General features: G+C 64.0%; 2 protein-coding genes across 2 annotated transcripts in view; both read left to right on the top strand.

Annotated features, from left to right (window-relative positions):
- CHLRE_02g141826v5 (uncharacterized protein) overlaps positions 1 to 5,384 on the top strand; it is a 16,184-nt gene extending 10,800 nt beyond the window's left edge. Inside the window, exons 16-24 of the mRNA XM_043060115.1 lie at positions 783 to 888; positions 1,117 to 1,371; positions 1,704 to 1,795; positions 2,132 to 3,242; positions 3,464 to 3,505; positions 3,653 to 3,723; positions 4,043 to 4,087; positions 4,336 to 4,516; positions 4,899 to 5,384. Coding sequence (XP_042927878.1) covers positions 783 to 888; positions 1,117 to 1,371; positions 1,704 to 1,795; positions 2,132 to 3,242; positions 3,464 to 3,505; positions 3,653 to 3,723; positions 4,043 to 4,087; positions 4,336 to 4,516; positions 4,899 to 4,958 — 1,963 coding nt within the window. The 3' untranslated portion in view covers positions 4,959 to 5,384. The remainder of the gene's footprint in view (positions 1 to 782; positions 889 to 1,116; positions 1,372 to 1,703; positions 1,796 to 2,131; positions 3,243 to 3,463; positions 3,506 to 3,652; positions 3,724 to 4,042; positions 4,088 to 4,335; positions 4,517 to 4,898) is intronic.
- Positions 5,385 to 5,980: 596 nt separating this feature from the next.
- CHLRE_02g141806v5 (uncharacterized protein) lies at positions 5,981 to 14,673 on the top strand. Its single transcript, XM_043060114.1, has 14 exons — positions 5,981 to 6,749; positions 6,885 to 7,091; positions 7,286 to 7,361; positions 8,454 to 8,566; positions 8,909 to 9,137; positions 9,579 to 9,695; positions 10,059 to 10,220; positions 10,549 to 10,559; positions 10,804 to 10,860; positions 11,350 to 11,416; positions 11,589 to 11,647; positions 12,086 to 12,155; positions 12,444 to 12,613; positions 12,996 to 14,673. Exons 1-14 carry the CDS (start codon positions 6,726 to 6,728, stop codon positions 13,176 to 13,178), a joined length of 1,545 nt encoding a protein of 514 aa, XP_042927877.1. The 5' UTR covers positions 5,981 to 6,725; the 3' UTR covers positions 13,179 to 14,673.
- The last annotated feature ends 17 nt before the right edge of the window (positions 14,674 to 14,690 follow it).

The following is a 14,690-nucleotide window of genomic DNA, read 5'->3' as shown; positions in this document are numbered from 1 at the left end:
AGGAGGGAGGAGGTGGAGGAGGGAGGAGGGGGAGGAGGGAGTGAGGAGGGAGGAGGGTGGAGGGTGGAGGGAGGAGGGAGGAGGGAGGGCCTCACGTGAGGGAGAAGGAGAGGGAGAGGGGGGAGGGAGGGCCTCACGTGAGGGAGAAGGAGAGGGAGAGGGGGGAGGGAGGGCCTCACGTGAGGGAGAAGGAGAGGGAGAGGGGGGAGGGAGGGCCTCACGTGAGGGAGAAGGAGCGGGGGAGGGAGGAGGGAGGAGGGAGAGAGGATAATTAATTTTACTAGGTAGTGGCGAAGCCACTGATGACTAGGGCTGACAAGCCCTAATGTTGGGAGGGAGGGCCTCACGGGGGTGGCGGCCGAGAGCTAGACTGCCATGTCTTTGTCGGCTGCGTGCTCGGCGGAGGGGGCCGGGAGACGGAGAGGAGGGGGACAGGGACAGGGAGAGGGAGAGGGAGAGGGAGAGGGAGAGGGAGAGGGAGCTGTTGTCCAGTGCGTGCTGCCAGCTGGCGTTGTTGGCGGGTGGTCGGCTGAGCGGGACAAGACCGGGAAGGGTAGGGCGCGCGCTGCTTGTCCAATGGGGGAGGATCGGTGCTGAGCTGTCCTCGTTTTCGGAGTCGCGCAGTGCATGATGCATGGCCGCGTGCTGTGCAGTGGCCCCCATGCCGCCGCCCGTTTCCCCCCGTTTTTGGGAAGGCTTGAAAGTCCCGACTCCTCACGAGGTCTTGAGTCATCGCGAGCTCCTGACTCCTCGCCCCTCACCGCGTCGCGCCCTCCACGCAGCGCGGGCGACGGCGACGAGGACCGGGTGCCGGTGGGCACGGGCGGCGTGGGCCCCGACGGCGGCATGTCGCCGGACTCGGCCCTGAGGCTGCGCATCGTCATGCAGGTGCGCGCGAGCGGTGCCTGGGTGCTGCGAGGTGGCTGGGGTGGCTGGGGCGGCTGGGGTGGTCGCATCAGTCGGGGGTGGTCGCTAGGGACGCCGCCATTGGCTTCCTGCGCCAAGTGCTTCGAATGGTAGGACGCCTGTGTGTGCCGTACGTGTGCAAGCCCAAACCCAGCACGACTTCGACGGTTCTGAAAGCTCTGAGCCCCTCTGATCGCCCTGTGTGCGCAGTTGTGCGAGGGGGGGACCCTGGGCGCCGCCCTCGCCCGCGGGCACTTCCGTGGCACCGCAGCCGTCAGCGGCGGCGCGCCCGGCCCTACTCCGCCAGCCGGCGCCAGCACCAGCACCGGCACAAACAGCAGCGGCGCAAACACCCGCAGCGCCGGCAGCGGCGCGGCGCCTCAGCACGCCGCCGGCAGTGACGGTCTGATCGCGCCCGAGGCCGCTCCTCGCAGCTGGGCCGACATCCGCCCCGCCGGAAACCTGGTGCGTGCTGCGCGTGCTGCTGGTACCTGCATGCGGCCGCGGTCTGGGGCCCTTGGCGGCGCATGATTGCTTCCATCCTGTTTGGCCGGTGCCGCCCCTGCACCCGCGTGCAGTCATGGCCCCGTCCGCTCACTGCACCTGTCCCGTGTCCCGTGCACCGGCTCCACCGCCCCTCCTCCCTGCCCACCCGCCCCTGCTCCCTCCCATTCCCCCTCCCCTCCGTATTCCCTCCCTCGTCTCCATCCCTCCCTCTTCTTCATCCCTCCCTCTTCCTCCTCCTGCCCCACCCCTTTCCTTCCTCCTGCCCCCCTGCCCCCCTCCTGCCCCCGCAGCCTCTGGCGGCGCTGGCGGCTCTGGACGTGGCCCGGGGCCTGGCGCTGCTGCACTCCCACGGCGTGGTGCACTCCGACCTCAACGACAACAAGTGAGGCCGCTGGCGGTGTGGGGGATGGGTGGGGGCGGGATGGGGCGGTGGTGCCCACCCGGGCGGGGTGGAGATGGGCGGTGATGGGCCGTGGTGGGCGGGGGGCTAAGATGCCAAGAAGCTGAGGGAGGGAGGGAGGGAGGGAGGGAGGGAGGGAGGGAGGGAGGGAGGGAGGGAGGGAGGGAGGGAGGGAGGGAGGGAGGGAGGCAGCGCCCGTCATGCATGCGCCATGTGCGCGCTTCCTGCCCTCCCTCGCTTGCTGTGACATACAGCATATCTTCAACCGCGCACTCTCACCCATTGCTCCTCGCACCCCGCACGGCCGTATCCCTGCAGTATCCTGCTCAAGCGAGCGGCACCCCGGCTGCGGGCGCCCGGAGCCGCCGCTGCGAGTACAGCCTCAGCAAGTGGCAGCGTCAGCACGTGCAGCCGTAGCGGCGGCGCCGCCGGCAGCGCCGGGCGGTCGGGTGCGTCGGTGGGCATTGCTGCCGATGCTGCCACCGATTCCGCCGCTGCTGCAACCGCCCTTGCGCCGTCTGTGCACACGCCGCCCGAGGCAGCACCGGCCAGGGTGCGCGGGCCCGCGGCCGCCGCCCGGTCGCCATCCGAGAACAACAGTCCTGGAGGCCCTCTCCCGGCGGCGCCCGCAGCCGTAAATGACGCAACCGCTGGCGCAACAGCGGTGGATGGTCACCAGGCCACGGACGCCGCAGCAGGCAACGCTGCCGCTGCCACAAACAGCACGCGCAGCGCCGCCACCGCCACCACCGCCGCCACAGCCACCGGCGTGGGCGCCGCCGCCGTGTCAACCACCACCACTGGCCTCCTGGCAACTGGGAGTGCCTGCTACGAGCTAGACACGTTGAGGGCGGGAGACACGTCGTCGCTTGCACCCACCTCCTCGCTTGCGCCCAGATCCTCGCTTCCAGCCGCAGCCAGCGGCGGGAACCCGCGACCTAGCACAAGCCCTCGTGTTGCAGAGCAGGTGACGGAGACTTCGGGCAGGATGGCGAGTGTAGAAGAGGTGGCGGTGGAGGCGCGCGCAAGCACAGTTGCAACCGCGAAGTGCGAGGCGAGCGCAGTGCAACAGCAGGCAGCCGCGGCCGATGCGGCGGGGCCGCAGCCCGCTTCCGAGGTGTCAGCGGAGGCGCCCGGAGTGATGACTGCCACAGCGGAGGTGGCGGCGGTGGATGCGGCCGCTGCACCTGGGTCCGCAGCCGCTGCGCCTGCACCTGCGTCCGCAGCCGCTGCACCTGCGTCCCCGGCCGCTGCACCTGCACACACGTCCGCGGCCGCTGAAGCGGCGGCGGCGGTGCCTGAGGCAGCCGCTGGTGTGACGTGTGGAGATGTCGGCGGCGGCGGCGGCAGCGCCGGGCTGGACGAGGAAGCGGCGCGGCGGCTGCTGGGGTACACGTTCAAGATCAGTGACTTTGGGCTGTCGGTGGAGGTGAGCTGTGGCTGGGGGCGTGTCGGTGGGTGCGCATGCGTGCGGGGGTGCAGCTGTGGGAAGGCGTAAGGGCGGGAGCCGCGTTGTGCAGTGGGGAGGTTGCCGACATGCCTCTGCCTGGTGCACGGACATATACTGCTCGGACAAATACTGCTCAGACACGTGCCGTACTTACGCACCCTGTCACCCTCCGTCTCTCCCAACCTTTCCCCACGCTGTAGCTGCACGGGCCTAACCAGACACACGTCCGCAACCTGGCACAGGTGGGGGGATGCGTGTGTGTGTGTGTGTGTCCCTGGGTGCAGGCGGGCGTGGAGTGGCATGCGTAGCGGTTCATCTTAGCGCCCGGACTGAAATCGCATCCGGCTGTTGAAACAAGTGTGGGTTCACGTGCCCCGCCTTGCCTGCAGGGCACGCCGTTCTTTGCGGCGCCCGAGGTGGTGTCGGAGGGCCGCATGTCGGCAGCGGCAGACGTGTACAGGTGCGCGGCGCACGCGTGTGTGTGTGTGTGTGTGTGTGTGTGTGTGTGTGTGTGTGTGTGTGTGTGTGTGTGTGTGTGTGTGTGTGTGGTGAAGTGATGAACGGCGCACGGGCAGTTTTGAAGGCCAACCCGTTCGTCCTGCTGAAAACCCCTCGTTCGGCATGCCGCCCTTTGCACTGCCCGCCGCCATAACGCCGCTTGTTCATACATGGCCTACCGCCACACTTCCATACGGCGTGCTGCACATGCTGACGCAACCCGCCCCGCACACACACTCCCCCCGCCCCCGCCCCGCCCCGCTCGCCCCGCCCCGCTGCAGCTTTGGAGTGGTGCTGTGGCTGCTGCTGCACGGAGTCGCCATGGGGTGAGTCGCCCGGCCAGATCGGTGCGGCGTGTGCGCTGGATGTACGGCCGATCGGGCCCAGCACACGTGCAGCCCCACCCCTAGTGCCGGTACATACACCTGTGCCCACATTTGCTTTTCATGGCCCCGACCTTTGTTGCGTCCGCCATGTGCAAGCCGCCAAACGACTGGCTTGGCCCTTTTGCTCCTGCCCTTGATCCCTGCCCTTTACCTCTGCCCGCTGCCCTCTGCCCCTCGTCGGTCCGCAGGCAGGTGCGGCACCTGCTGCCGCGCTCCGCCACCATCCCCATCGGCCCGCTGCTGACGCACAACGCCAGCCGCGCGCTTCCCGCCGCCGCCGCCGAGCTGCTGCGGCGCTGCCTGGCGGTGGCGGCGGCGCGGCGGCCGGCGGCGGCGGAGCTGCCGGGCCTGCTGGAGGCGCTGCTGCAGGTGCGTGTGCGTCTGCGTGTGCGTGCATGTGTTAAAGAGCACAAGGAAAACATTGCGCAAAGACAGTGCATGTGTGTGCATGCGTGTGCATGCGTTTGGGTGATGGGGGCCGGTGAGGCAGGATGTGACCACGTGTGGGTGGGGTGCGGTCTCCTGCCCTGCTGCTTGGGCTGCTGCCGCTGCCTCTCGGTCACCTTCGCCGGCGTACCCCCAGTGAACGTGTCGCAGCTGACTTTGCTCAACCGCCCGCTCGCCCGCCCAACTGTCCCGCCGCTCCCATGTTTATTCCTTGACAATCTGGGACGTATTCGTTGGTCTTTGTGCTACAACCCTGAAAATTCCGCGCCCCACCTGCGATGCTGCCACCAACCCAAATCTACAGGAAGTGGCTGGGCCTGCGTTGGCGCAGGTGCTTTTGTGTGCGGACCGAAGGGATGCGTGAAGCCCATCACTATTATTTATCTAGCACGAATAGCCGTGTGCCGCTCGTACCTATCCCGCACTAGGCAGGATGCAATTTTGTCATGTGCTGATTGCCCTACGATGACGCAAGGCCCTCCTGCGCCAGGCAGTTCGATGGATGTGAGCGACCTCGCAGAAGTAATAAATTGTGAGTTTGAGTAACACAACACGAATGCACTTGTAGATCAGGGTAAAGGCCGTCAATTGACGGGGATTCCGAACAGATGCAGGCCTGCCCCGCCACTGGCGCTGGGATTCGAAGGTGGGGCGGCTGCATCGCCCCAGCAATCAAGACACATTGTTGATTCGTGTGGGAACGTGGAGAGTGCGATTGGGCCTCGGATGCGCCCGATTGGCTGGACAGTGATTGTCCGCTGGTGAGGGTGGGCTGTAAACAGTCTTCGCATTTTCCGCTGGTTGCGGTCGACCCCTCCAGCCAGTTGGCCCGATGTACCTCCTTTCTCCGAGAGGGAGAGCCGTCATCCAGCATGCCATGCTCGTACACACGGCGTGACAGATTCAGGATTGGGTCTCAGCTTACCCGAGGCCCCAAATGTTTCATTACCTTACCCTGATGTGCGCGACAGCCGAGGCCGAGGGGGGGGGGGGGGGTGAAGCCACCCAGGAACACCCAGGTCCGTGCGTTGTTCGTTCGTTCGTCGGCACCAAACTCAACAGGCGAGAATCGGGCCCAATGCAGGCCCTCAGGCGAGAAAGGTTGGGCGTTTCCGCGGGTGCGCTCACGCGCGGGGCTGAATACGATCCCCGTATCTCCCCGTACCTCGCCAACTACTCCTTCCAGTGGGTTTGGAGGCTTGTCGGGACGGAGCCCACCCAAACGCTAAAAACAGGCATTTTGGAGTTCGGCCGTTCGGGCCCTACTCGCCTCCCTGGAAGACTTCAGCCCGGAATCCCGGATCCCACACCGATGGTTTTAGCCCCGCAGGCGGCGGCCGCCCCAGCCACAGTTCTATACGCATGAAACTCCCGTCAGCTGAATGAGGCAGAGCTGGCAGACCACCCAGGACTACAGCTCCGGTAGCTTGGCTCCGGTATCGTTTTCCCGCCGCAGCATCGACGCCAACTGGCGCCACAAACGGCCCCAAGCTATGCGCTGCCATACCACATCGCCGACACGAAAGTCACAGGACCCCTATGCCGCACGCTGGCTAGCATTCTTCGGGAGCGACCAACAGTGCATGATGACCAACTCTGCCCACACGTTGCGGGCCTTGCTTGCAACAACACTCAAGTTGCAGCCTGCATGTCCATATTGCTCCAATCCCGCAGAAATGTGACGGTGCCCGGTGCAGTTCGGTTGGCTCAGTTTGAGTCCTGCGAACCGAATGAAGCCAGGGAGGGTCCAGCAGTCGGTTTTCGCCGACCGGGAATTCACTCACCATGACTTTATACGTATTAATGTAACGGCCACAGCAACCACACTTATGTGTACAGCGCAAATCTGACGCTGAAGGCATATTTTGCTCCTTGTTACGTGTTCTGTGCACGCACGCCCTCTGCGCAACACACAAGCGCTAGCATATTGTAGCCGTATGAGCTCCTGATGGGCGCGAAGCTCTCCGCTTGCGCGTTCGGCCCGGCGCGCTCACATGACCAGCTTCAAGGCTCGGGAGCGCCGTGCGCACCCGCATACGTCCCAGAGAGCGTCTTCAACATTGCGTTGATAAAAGACGTCCCTGCTGAGGTATCAGAACCGGCTGACACATTCAATTACCTTCGCGCCCTCATGCTGCCCAGCAGCACTTCAGCGGTGAGGATATACAGAAAGGTTACTGGCGCAGTAAAGGATGTGTCGGCTGACCACTCACGCGGTCTCTGCAGTCTCCTCCCGTACCCTTCGGCACGTATGTGTCATGCCAAGGTCACGCCGCATGCTTGCTCGCAGGAGGCCAAACCGGCGCAGGCCGCGGTCAAGCCAGCTGTGCAACCCAGCGTGATTGCCAGAAATGCAGCTTCGCTCACGCCGGAGGTGCGGGAGGAAGACTTCTTCGCCTCAGAAATATCGGCGCGGCTCCGTGAGGCTGGCGCTGCGGCGCCGTACCTCCTAGCCTCGACACGGACGCTGATCACACAAGAGAACATCTTGGTCAATGTCAGTAGCCGGAGCGCGCCACCTGCTTAATGGGTCACCGGTTCGGATTGTACTGTTGCGTCGCGTGCCGTGTGTGTCTGCGAGCATGCGTGCATCATCATCCTTCGCGTTCAGGGGCCAGGCACGCGGCAACTCCCGCCCCACCCATTACCCGTGCCCATTACCCCACCCCGTGTTATGCCCCGCATCACCAGAGCGTGGATGAACTGACCGAGTTCATTGAGCTCAAGGACGCGCTGGGCTCGGGCGGTTTCGCAACGGTGTTCAAGGGTGAGCAGCGTGGTGTTGTGGCACGCACGGCTAGGCACGGTGTTGAGTGCTGAAGGGCGAGTTCGTGTGAGGACGATTACCCGAACCCCAACCGCCCCGGTCATGTCAGACAGTCACTTCCCACTGCACCGGGTGTCGGCTTGCGTACTTGCTTTCACCTGGTTTGCGTCAGGCACGCGGTTTTTGGGCTGAGCCCCCCCAGCGAAGCGTTCCAGGGGGGGGGGCGAAGCCCCCCAGGAACACCCCTGTCCGTGGCTGCGTTCGTGCGTCGGCAAAACATAGCATACTGGCGCAAACCGCGACTGCTACGTATTAGTATTTGATAATGCCTATTGCATGTAAATAGGTGGCAGGGAAAATTCGGGCGGAGCGAGAAGTGCCTTCGCGGTCCATGGACAATTGACTTTCGCGAGGTCGCGAGGAAAGCATCCGGTGCCCGCTGATATGCAGTCTCTAGGGCAAAATATGTTGGCGGCAAGCAAAGCGGGGAAGTATATCGAAAGTTCTGAGCGACTTGCTGAGCCATGCCTGCCGACGCGCCAGAATGCCGAGAAGCCCCCGACGGTCGCCCCCGCCCCGCCGCCCAGCCCTTTGAGCGTGGGGCGCCGGGGAGGTGTTGAGTATGGCAGGAGGCGAAAGAAATGCTTGGGGTGTTTGGGAGCGTGACAAGGCACGCATGCGTGGCGCGGGAAATCCCGCACGGCCCCAACCCGAGTGTCCCTAGCCGATGCGCCTGCGCGTCGTAGCGGCATGGAGGCTCTGACGGGGCGTTACACGCCTAATAGCTCCCAAGCGTACGGGGGCTCAGCCCATTTTCCAGCTGTACAAAGCTGACACCCCTTGTCTCGCACACGGGATGGTGCCATGTCGTGCCACGCCAGTCGGGAGTGCTGGTTTGGTCTGTGTGGGTCCCCGCTGGCCACGCAAGCGCCTCTTCCAGACCTACTGCCTTTACAACTGTTCCACTCACGCACCTGCACTGCTTGCACTTCTTCCACCCCACCCCACCCCACGTCACCCCGCCGCACCCCACCCCACGTCACCCCACCCCACCGCACCCCACCTGCACCCCACCCCCCACCCCCACTCCAGGAGTGTACCAGGCAAGCGAGGTGGCAGTGAAGCTGGCCACCACACCCAAGAACACAGACCAGGACCGGTTCTGCCGAGAGGCGGTGCTGGCGCAGCAGCTGCGGCACCCGCACGTGAGTAATACCGTCTTTGACAGATAGCCAGGCATTGGTAATCCCTACCACCTGCCGCCTCACACCTCGGCACTTGAATAGGTAGTTAGCCCGTGCGGGTCGTGTAACGAAGGTCGTGCGCTAGCCGGGCACGGACAGTCAACACGTTAGGCTCTGCCGGCTGATGTCGACGTCCGTATACGGCAGGCTGATACAGTGCGACAGCATTTACTGTGACAGCGCGGCGTCATATGCAAATTGTTGAATGGGTCGCCCCGCCCGCCCGCCCCGCCTGGCCCATGCGAAGTACAACCGCGATACGGCACACGCGCCCGCTCGCTCCCCCATGCCCTGCACGCACAGGTGGTGACAACCTACTTTGCGCGGGGCGCCAAGATGACCAGCGAGATGATTGAGGAGTTCTACAAGGTGCACGAGGCCGAGCTGGCGCAGAAAGCCGGCGGTGGCAAGGGCGCAGGCGCAGCAGGAGGAGGCGCGGCCGGCGGTGGCGGCGCCGGCTTTGCACCCCGGTACCGCAGTATGCCGCCGCCGGCTTACAACCTTGTGCCCAGCCTGCCCTCTATGCGCTCCGGTGGGTGCGGGCGGCGGACGGCGTGCATGGGGGCTGGGCGGCAGCAGAGGGCGAGGGGAGGCGGGCAGAAGGCGGATGGAGGGGGCCATGGGCTCGCATCCAGACAGAGAACGCATACCGCTATCGTTTGTCGGTGGAGTGATGGATGGGTGGGGTCCAAGTGCGTGTCTCTTGGACGCGGCTAGTGAAATGGTTCATACGTCGCTGCATACGTAAGTGCGTGGTACATTCGGGGCACCTGCCCCGGTGTCTGGGCATGCACCTTTCGGCCTTGTTCTTCCATCGTCGTCATTGTCGTCACTGCACTGCTGCCGGTGCGCGTGGCATTGTTGGAAGGTGGCCGATGATGCGGTGCATACTGCGCACGCACGTCTCTAGCCTTTCTGATGGGTTGCGTCCGCTGTGTACCTGATTCCCTCCCGCCGCTTCCGTGACTGCCAGAGGACAACATGGGCAACCCGCGAGTGGTGGCACCGCAGCAGCAGGGCGGCGGCTGGGCGCAGGCGCTCCACACCATGGGCGTGCTGCCCGGCCAAATCCTCATGGTCATGGTGCTGGGTGAGCCGCGTGTGTGTGTGTGTGTGTGTGTGTGTGTGTGTGTGTGTGTGTGTGTGTGTGTGTGTGTGTGTGTGTGTGTGTGTGTGTGTGTGTGTGTGTGTGTGTGTGTGTGTGTTTGTGTGGTGACACGTGCACGTGGCAGGTGGATGGGCAGGGGGCTATCTAGGCAGCGCGAGTGGGCGTGGTGCACCGATGCGGATCGTAGACCCGTTAGGCGTGCACGGTGTCGCTGTACGGTAGGGGCGTGCACGATTCGAGGCCGAAGTCGTGGGCTGAAATTGTGCGCGTGTGTCTGTGTGTATGGACCCCTCATCTCACAAAAGCACCCACTTGCTTTGATACTCATACTATGCACCGCCGCAGAGCTGTGCGAGTCGGGCAGCCTGTCGAACGCGCTGCGGAACGGCGCCTTCACGCCGCAGCCCGGGCGGCTGTCACCGCTGACCGCTCGGCGCATGCTGGTGCGCACCGCCACCGAGGTGTGCCGCGGCATGCTGCACCTGCACAACGCCAACGTCATACACGGTGCGCGAGGGCGCGCGCCATGCGTGGCGGGCTGGTGGTTGGTGGGCTGGTGGGCTGGTGGTTGGTGGTTTCTTTGCATTGGTGTGGGTGCGTGCGGTCGTGCGTGCGTGCGTGCGTGCGTGCGTTCATTGCTGCGTGTGCAGGTAGGGTGGCACCACCGGTCAACTCGGGGGCGAGGGGCCAACCTGCTGATGTTGGTTACGAGGTGTTGGGCATTGGGCCGGGCACGCACCGCGTTGCCAATCCAAGTGTCCTCGCATCAAGAGGCATGCAAGCAAGTAAGCAGGTGTTCACCCCCACGGCCCATCTTGCCGCATTGCCACCGCAGGTGACCTGAAGGTACGAGCGAAGTAAGGCGGGAGCCACGCAAGGCGCCCATCATCTAAAAACGCAATGCAACGTCTGAGCTTTCCTGCTGCTTGCCTTTTCCGTGCTGCGGGACTGAATGTGCCGGATGATAGCACACTGTGAAAGCCTGCTGTTACCGTATTATGGCAGTATCATTTTGTGTTCCTGCCGTTACTAACAAAGCCATTCTCATTGCCCTCTCGGCGCCCTCTCGGCGGGCTCGCTAACACGCCAGCCTGGCAACGTGCTTCTGTCGCGCTCGAACAAGGACCGCCGCGGCTTTGTGGCCAAGGTGGGCGAGGGCGGGGGCGAGGGCGGGGGCGAGGGCGGGGGCGAGGGCGGGGGCGAGGGCGGGGGCGGGGGCGGGGGCGAGGGCGGGGGCGAGGGCGGGGGCGAGGGCGGGGGCGAGGGCGGGGCCTACCTCCTAGGCAGGGTTCTCCAACCAGGAGCAATCCAGGAGATTTTGGCGGTTAGGGCGAAGAGCGCAGGAACGTTCTAGGAGTCCTAGGGGCAAGCAGCAATGCGAATGGCGGTGCGCCAGGCAGCTTCGTAGCGGCTATTGCGGCGTCAGGTGACTTCTTAACCAGGCTTGCAAGCTAGCTGTGTGGATCTGAGGCTGGCTTAAACCGCCAGAACTGGCAACGCGAATTTGGGGTATTATGCGGTTGGGTAGCGGGGTCTGTGCCATGCGTGACCACTCGAACGCCGTCTTTGTGTGTCGACGTATCCACACGAGATCTAGTATCTACACATATCCACATGAGCCCTACCTCGCTTGCAGGTCGCCGACTTTGGTCTGTCCAAGCTCCTGCACGACGACACCAACCACGTCTTGTCGGACCACGTCGGTGCGTGGTCGTCAACATTGTATGAGCCCGGCGGTACTTGAGCTGTACGTGCAAAAGTGCAAAAGAAAGTGCGTACGGCAGTAGCGAGCGAGCGCCGCGCCCACCGCCTGCCATGCGCTGTCCCCGCTCCAACACCCCCATCCCAACCACACGCACACACACACGCGCGCAGGCACTGTGGCGTACTCGAGCCCCGAGGCCATCAACGGCAACCACAGCAAAGCCTCCGATGTGGGTGCGCCGTACGGCCGTACGAGCCCTGCCTGTGCAGCTGTGCATGCGCGTGTGTGTGTGTGTGGGCGCGGCAGCCCGCAGGAGCGACCATCCGCCCCCGCCTGCCAGCCCACCCGCGCCCCCGCCCCCTTTTGCTCACGCACACGGGAGTGGAAGCGGGCGGGGGCGCGGGTAGCCCGCAGGAGCACCCACGCCCCCGCCCACCGGGCTACACGCGCCCCCGCCCGCTTCCACTCCCGCACACGCACACGCGCACACAGTGCTGTGAAATGCTACCTCCACAGCCAGCACCTAGCACCAACCCCTCATGCACCCCTTACCTGCATGCCTGATTACACTGTTGTGCGTTACCCTCCCCAGTACAAGGACTAGCTAGTTGGCTTTAGAACCCAATCACGCGCCCAACACGCCAATGCACGCACCGCGCGCGCGCAGGTGTGGGCGTTCGGCGTAATGCTGTGGGAGCTTGTCACGTTGGAGCGGCCCTACAGCAAGCTATCGCTCCGTGAGTGCGCATGCATGCATGCATGCTGCATGCATGCTAGGTCATCAATCTCATCGCCTTCATCGTTCTCATCATCATGAATGAGAAGACACGCATGTGGCGTGCATGGCAGGCGCTGTGCACGTCGTGCCAGCCACAGCTGCGCCTGCTGCAGCGGCACGCATTCTCAAGTCCATTGTGCAGACCCAAACCCCCCTCACTGGGTTTAGCTCGGACCAGAATGACATCCCCCCCCCCCCAAACCCATGCATCACGCATCCCATCCCGTTCTCTCCCGCACACACGCAGCGCAAATCCTGGCCGGCGTGGGGCTCAATACACTGCGACTGCAGTGGCCGCGGCAGCTGTGGCCCGAGCTGTGCGCGATAGGCGAGCGCTGTGTGGCGCCCGACCCCGCCGCGCGGCCCAGCTTTGCGCAGTTGGAGGAGGAGCTGGTGGTGCTGGAGGAGGCCATGCGGGTGAGGGAGGGAGGGAGGGAGGGAGGGAGGGAGGGAGGGAGGGAGGGAGGGAGGGAGGGAGGGAGGGAGGGAGGGAGGGAGGGAGGGAGGGAGGGAGGGAGGGAGGGAGGGAGGGAGGGAGGGAGGGAGGGAGGGCGGGAAATAGTACGTAGAGTGACGGCCAGAGCTGGTTGGGCGGATTCACGCGCATGCGAGAACCCTGGCGCTGGAGACCAACACACATGCTGGGCACACCAGAACATCATGCGACGTTTGATTCACATTGCTCGGGGATGGCAGGGGCAGGGGCAGTACGAGACATACATTGGGTGCGCGAGACGTATGCGACGCACCGTATCAAACGTACACGCACTGTTGCGTGGCCATACATCTGACGTCGCAGGAGGACAGCCGCCGCATTTCGGTGGAGCAGGCAGCGGCCCGCACCGGCAGCACGGCCAGCACCAGCAGCGCCGCCGCCGCTGCCACTGGCCGCCGCGCGCAAGCCGTCGCCGCGCCTGCCACGCCGCCCTCGCCCTTTGCGGCGGCTGCAGGCGCGAGCGTTATTGCGGAGGCCCACGCCTGAGCGCTTCGCATTCAGCCGTCATGTCCTGAAGTTATCGATTCATGCTATCTGAACTGTTACCTGCTTGATTGATGATTATGCGTGCCTGTCTGCATCGTGAGTGTGTTGCTGAGTGTTTTGATGAGAGTTGGGTTTTCTGGTAGGAGAGACGGGCATTGCTGAGGATTGCATTCTTAGGCACATTCAAATGCGTGCGCGCACAAAACTGGGTGAGTATTAGGGGAAAGATCGAACGAATGAAGGTACTGCTGCTTCAGGTCTATCTGGGGGGGCCTGTCGTACCTAACCCACGAATGACAACAAGAACATCTACATTGTTTGGTAGGTAGGGGCGGCGGCGTCAGTTGCTGGTGATGTCTTCGTACATGCGACATCTGCAGTGACTTTCTGCGTGCATTGAAGTACTTTCTCAGTACTGAGCACCGACTTGAGGTCATGCGCCGCTACACAGGATTGGGTGGTGGATTTTGGCAACCAAGAATCACATCCTGTGATCGTTCTTGTGGATGCGATGGGACACGATAAGGGACAGGGTGAGGGGCAGGAGCCGCAAAATTCAACAATCAAGTTACGATGTCAAAGCATGAGCGCGCGCCTGGTAGAATGCGGGGGTTACTGTACCGAGGCGTCGCTGGCCTTCTGACGTACGTAATCAATGACGAATCTTGTGGATGGGCCCCGACTGAGTGGAATAAGGACAACGGCTTCGTTTTCGTGCTTGTGTGTTGCTGCGGAGGTGGTCACAACCCATGCTGCTGCGGTCAAGGGCACACTGCACTCGGTTGCGTGCTTCTGTCTCGTCGTTGTATCCATTGCGTTACGCAGGCGTGTGTGTGGAAGGTTGCGCGTGTTCGTTCGTTGGGGGTTCGGGGGCGGCATGGCTGGGCATTTGCCGAGGCTATTGGTAAAGTGGAGGGCTGCACTGCCAGGCAGCGCCGGTGGGGGGCGCACGGCGCATGCCGGGACCGCACGGGTGGGAGGGGTGGTGGGCGTGTGATGGGAGGGGTGGTGGGCGTGTGATGGGACAGGGTTCAAGGCAGGTTGGCGAGGTCCCGTAGGGTGCAGCCGATGCCCAGACCCGTAAGCAGACAGCAAACAGTTTGCAGTGGCAGAGCAGAAGTGCATGGCTGGTCGAACGCCGGCGTTACTGTACCGACAAGTTGCTGGCTGGCTGGAAGTTTGCTGATGCGCATTCCTCACGCTCCGGGCGCCCGGCCAGGCGATAGCACCACACAGACAGACCGCAACGCCACACTCGCGATGCAGAGCCGCAGCGCACCTGCAGGAAGATGACCAGCGTCCACGGATGAGCACCAGAGGCAACCGCAGAGAAAATGCAGACAGAGTGCCGTGGCAGCCGGCGGCCTTGCTAGGTGGCCCCGGCCGCCAGGCACGTGGCTCCCCCCTGCTCCCCTGCATAGCTGGAGTTACGGAAGGAGGATTGAACGCCCTGCTAACATCGTGCTCGCCACGCACCTTGTAACCATACAACCGGCATTGTGCCAACCTGGC

This window comes from Chlamydomonas reinhardtii, chromosome 2, assembly GCF_000002595.2.
Source record: "Chlamydomonas reinhardtii strain CC-503 cw92 mt+ chromosome 2, whole genome shotgun sequence".
In the NCBI taxonomy this organism is placed as follows: Eukaryota; Viridiplantae; Chlorophyta; class Chlorophyceae; order Chlamydomonadales; family Chlamydomonadaceae; genus Chlamydomonas; species Chlamydomonas reinhardtii.
This window is presented reverse-complemented; position numbering and strand designations above follow the sequence as displayed.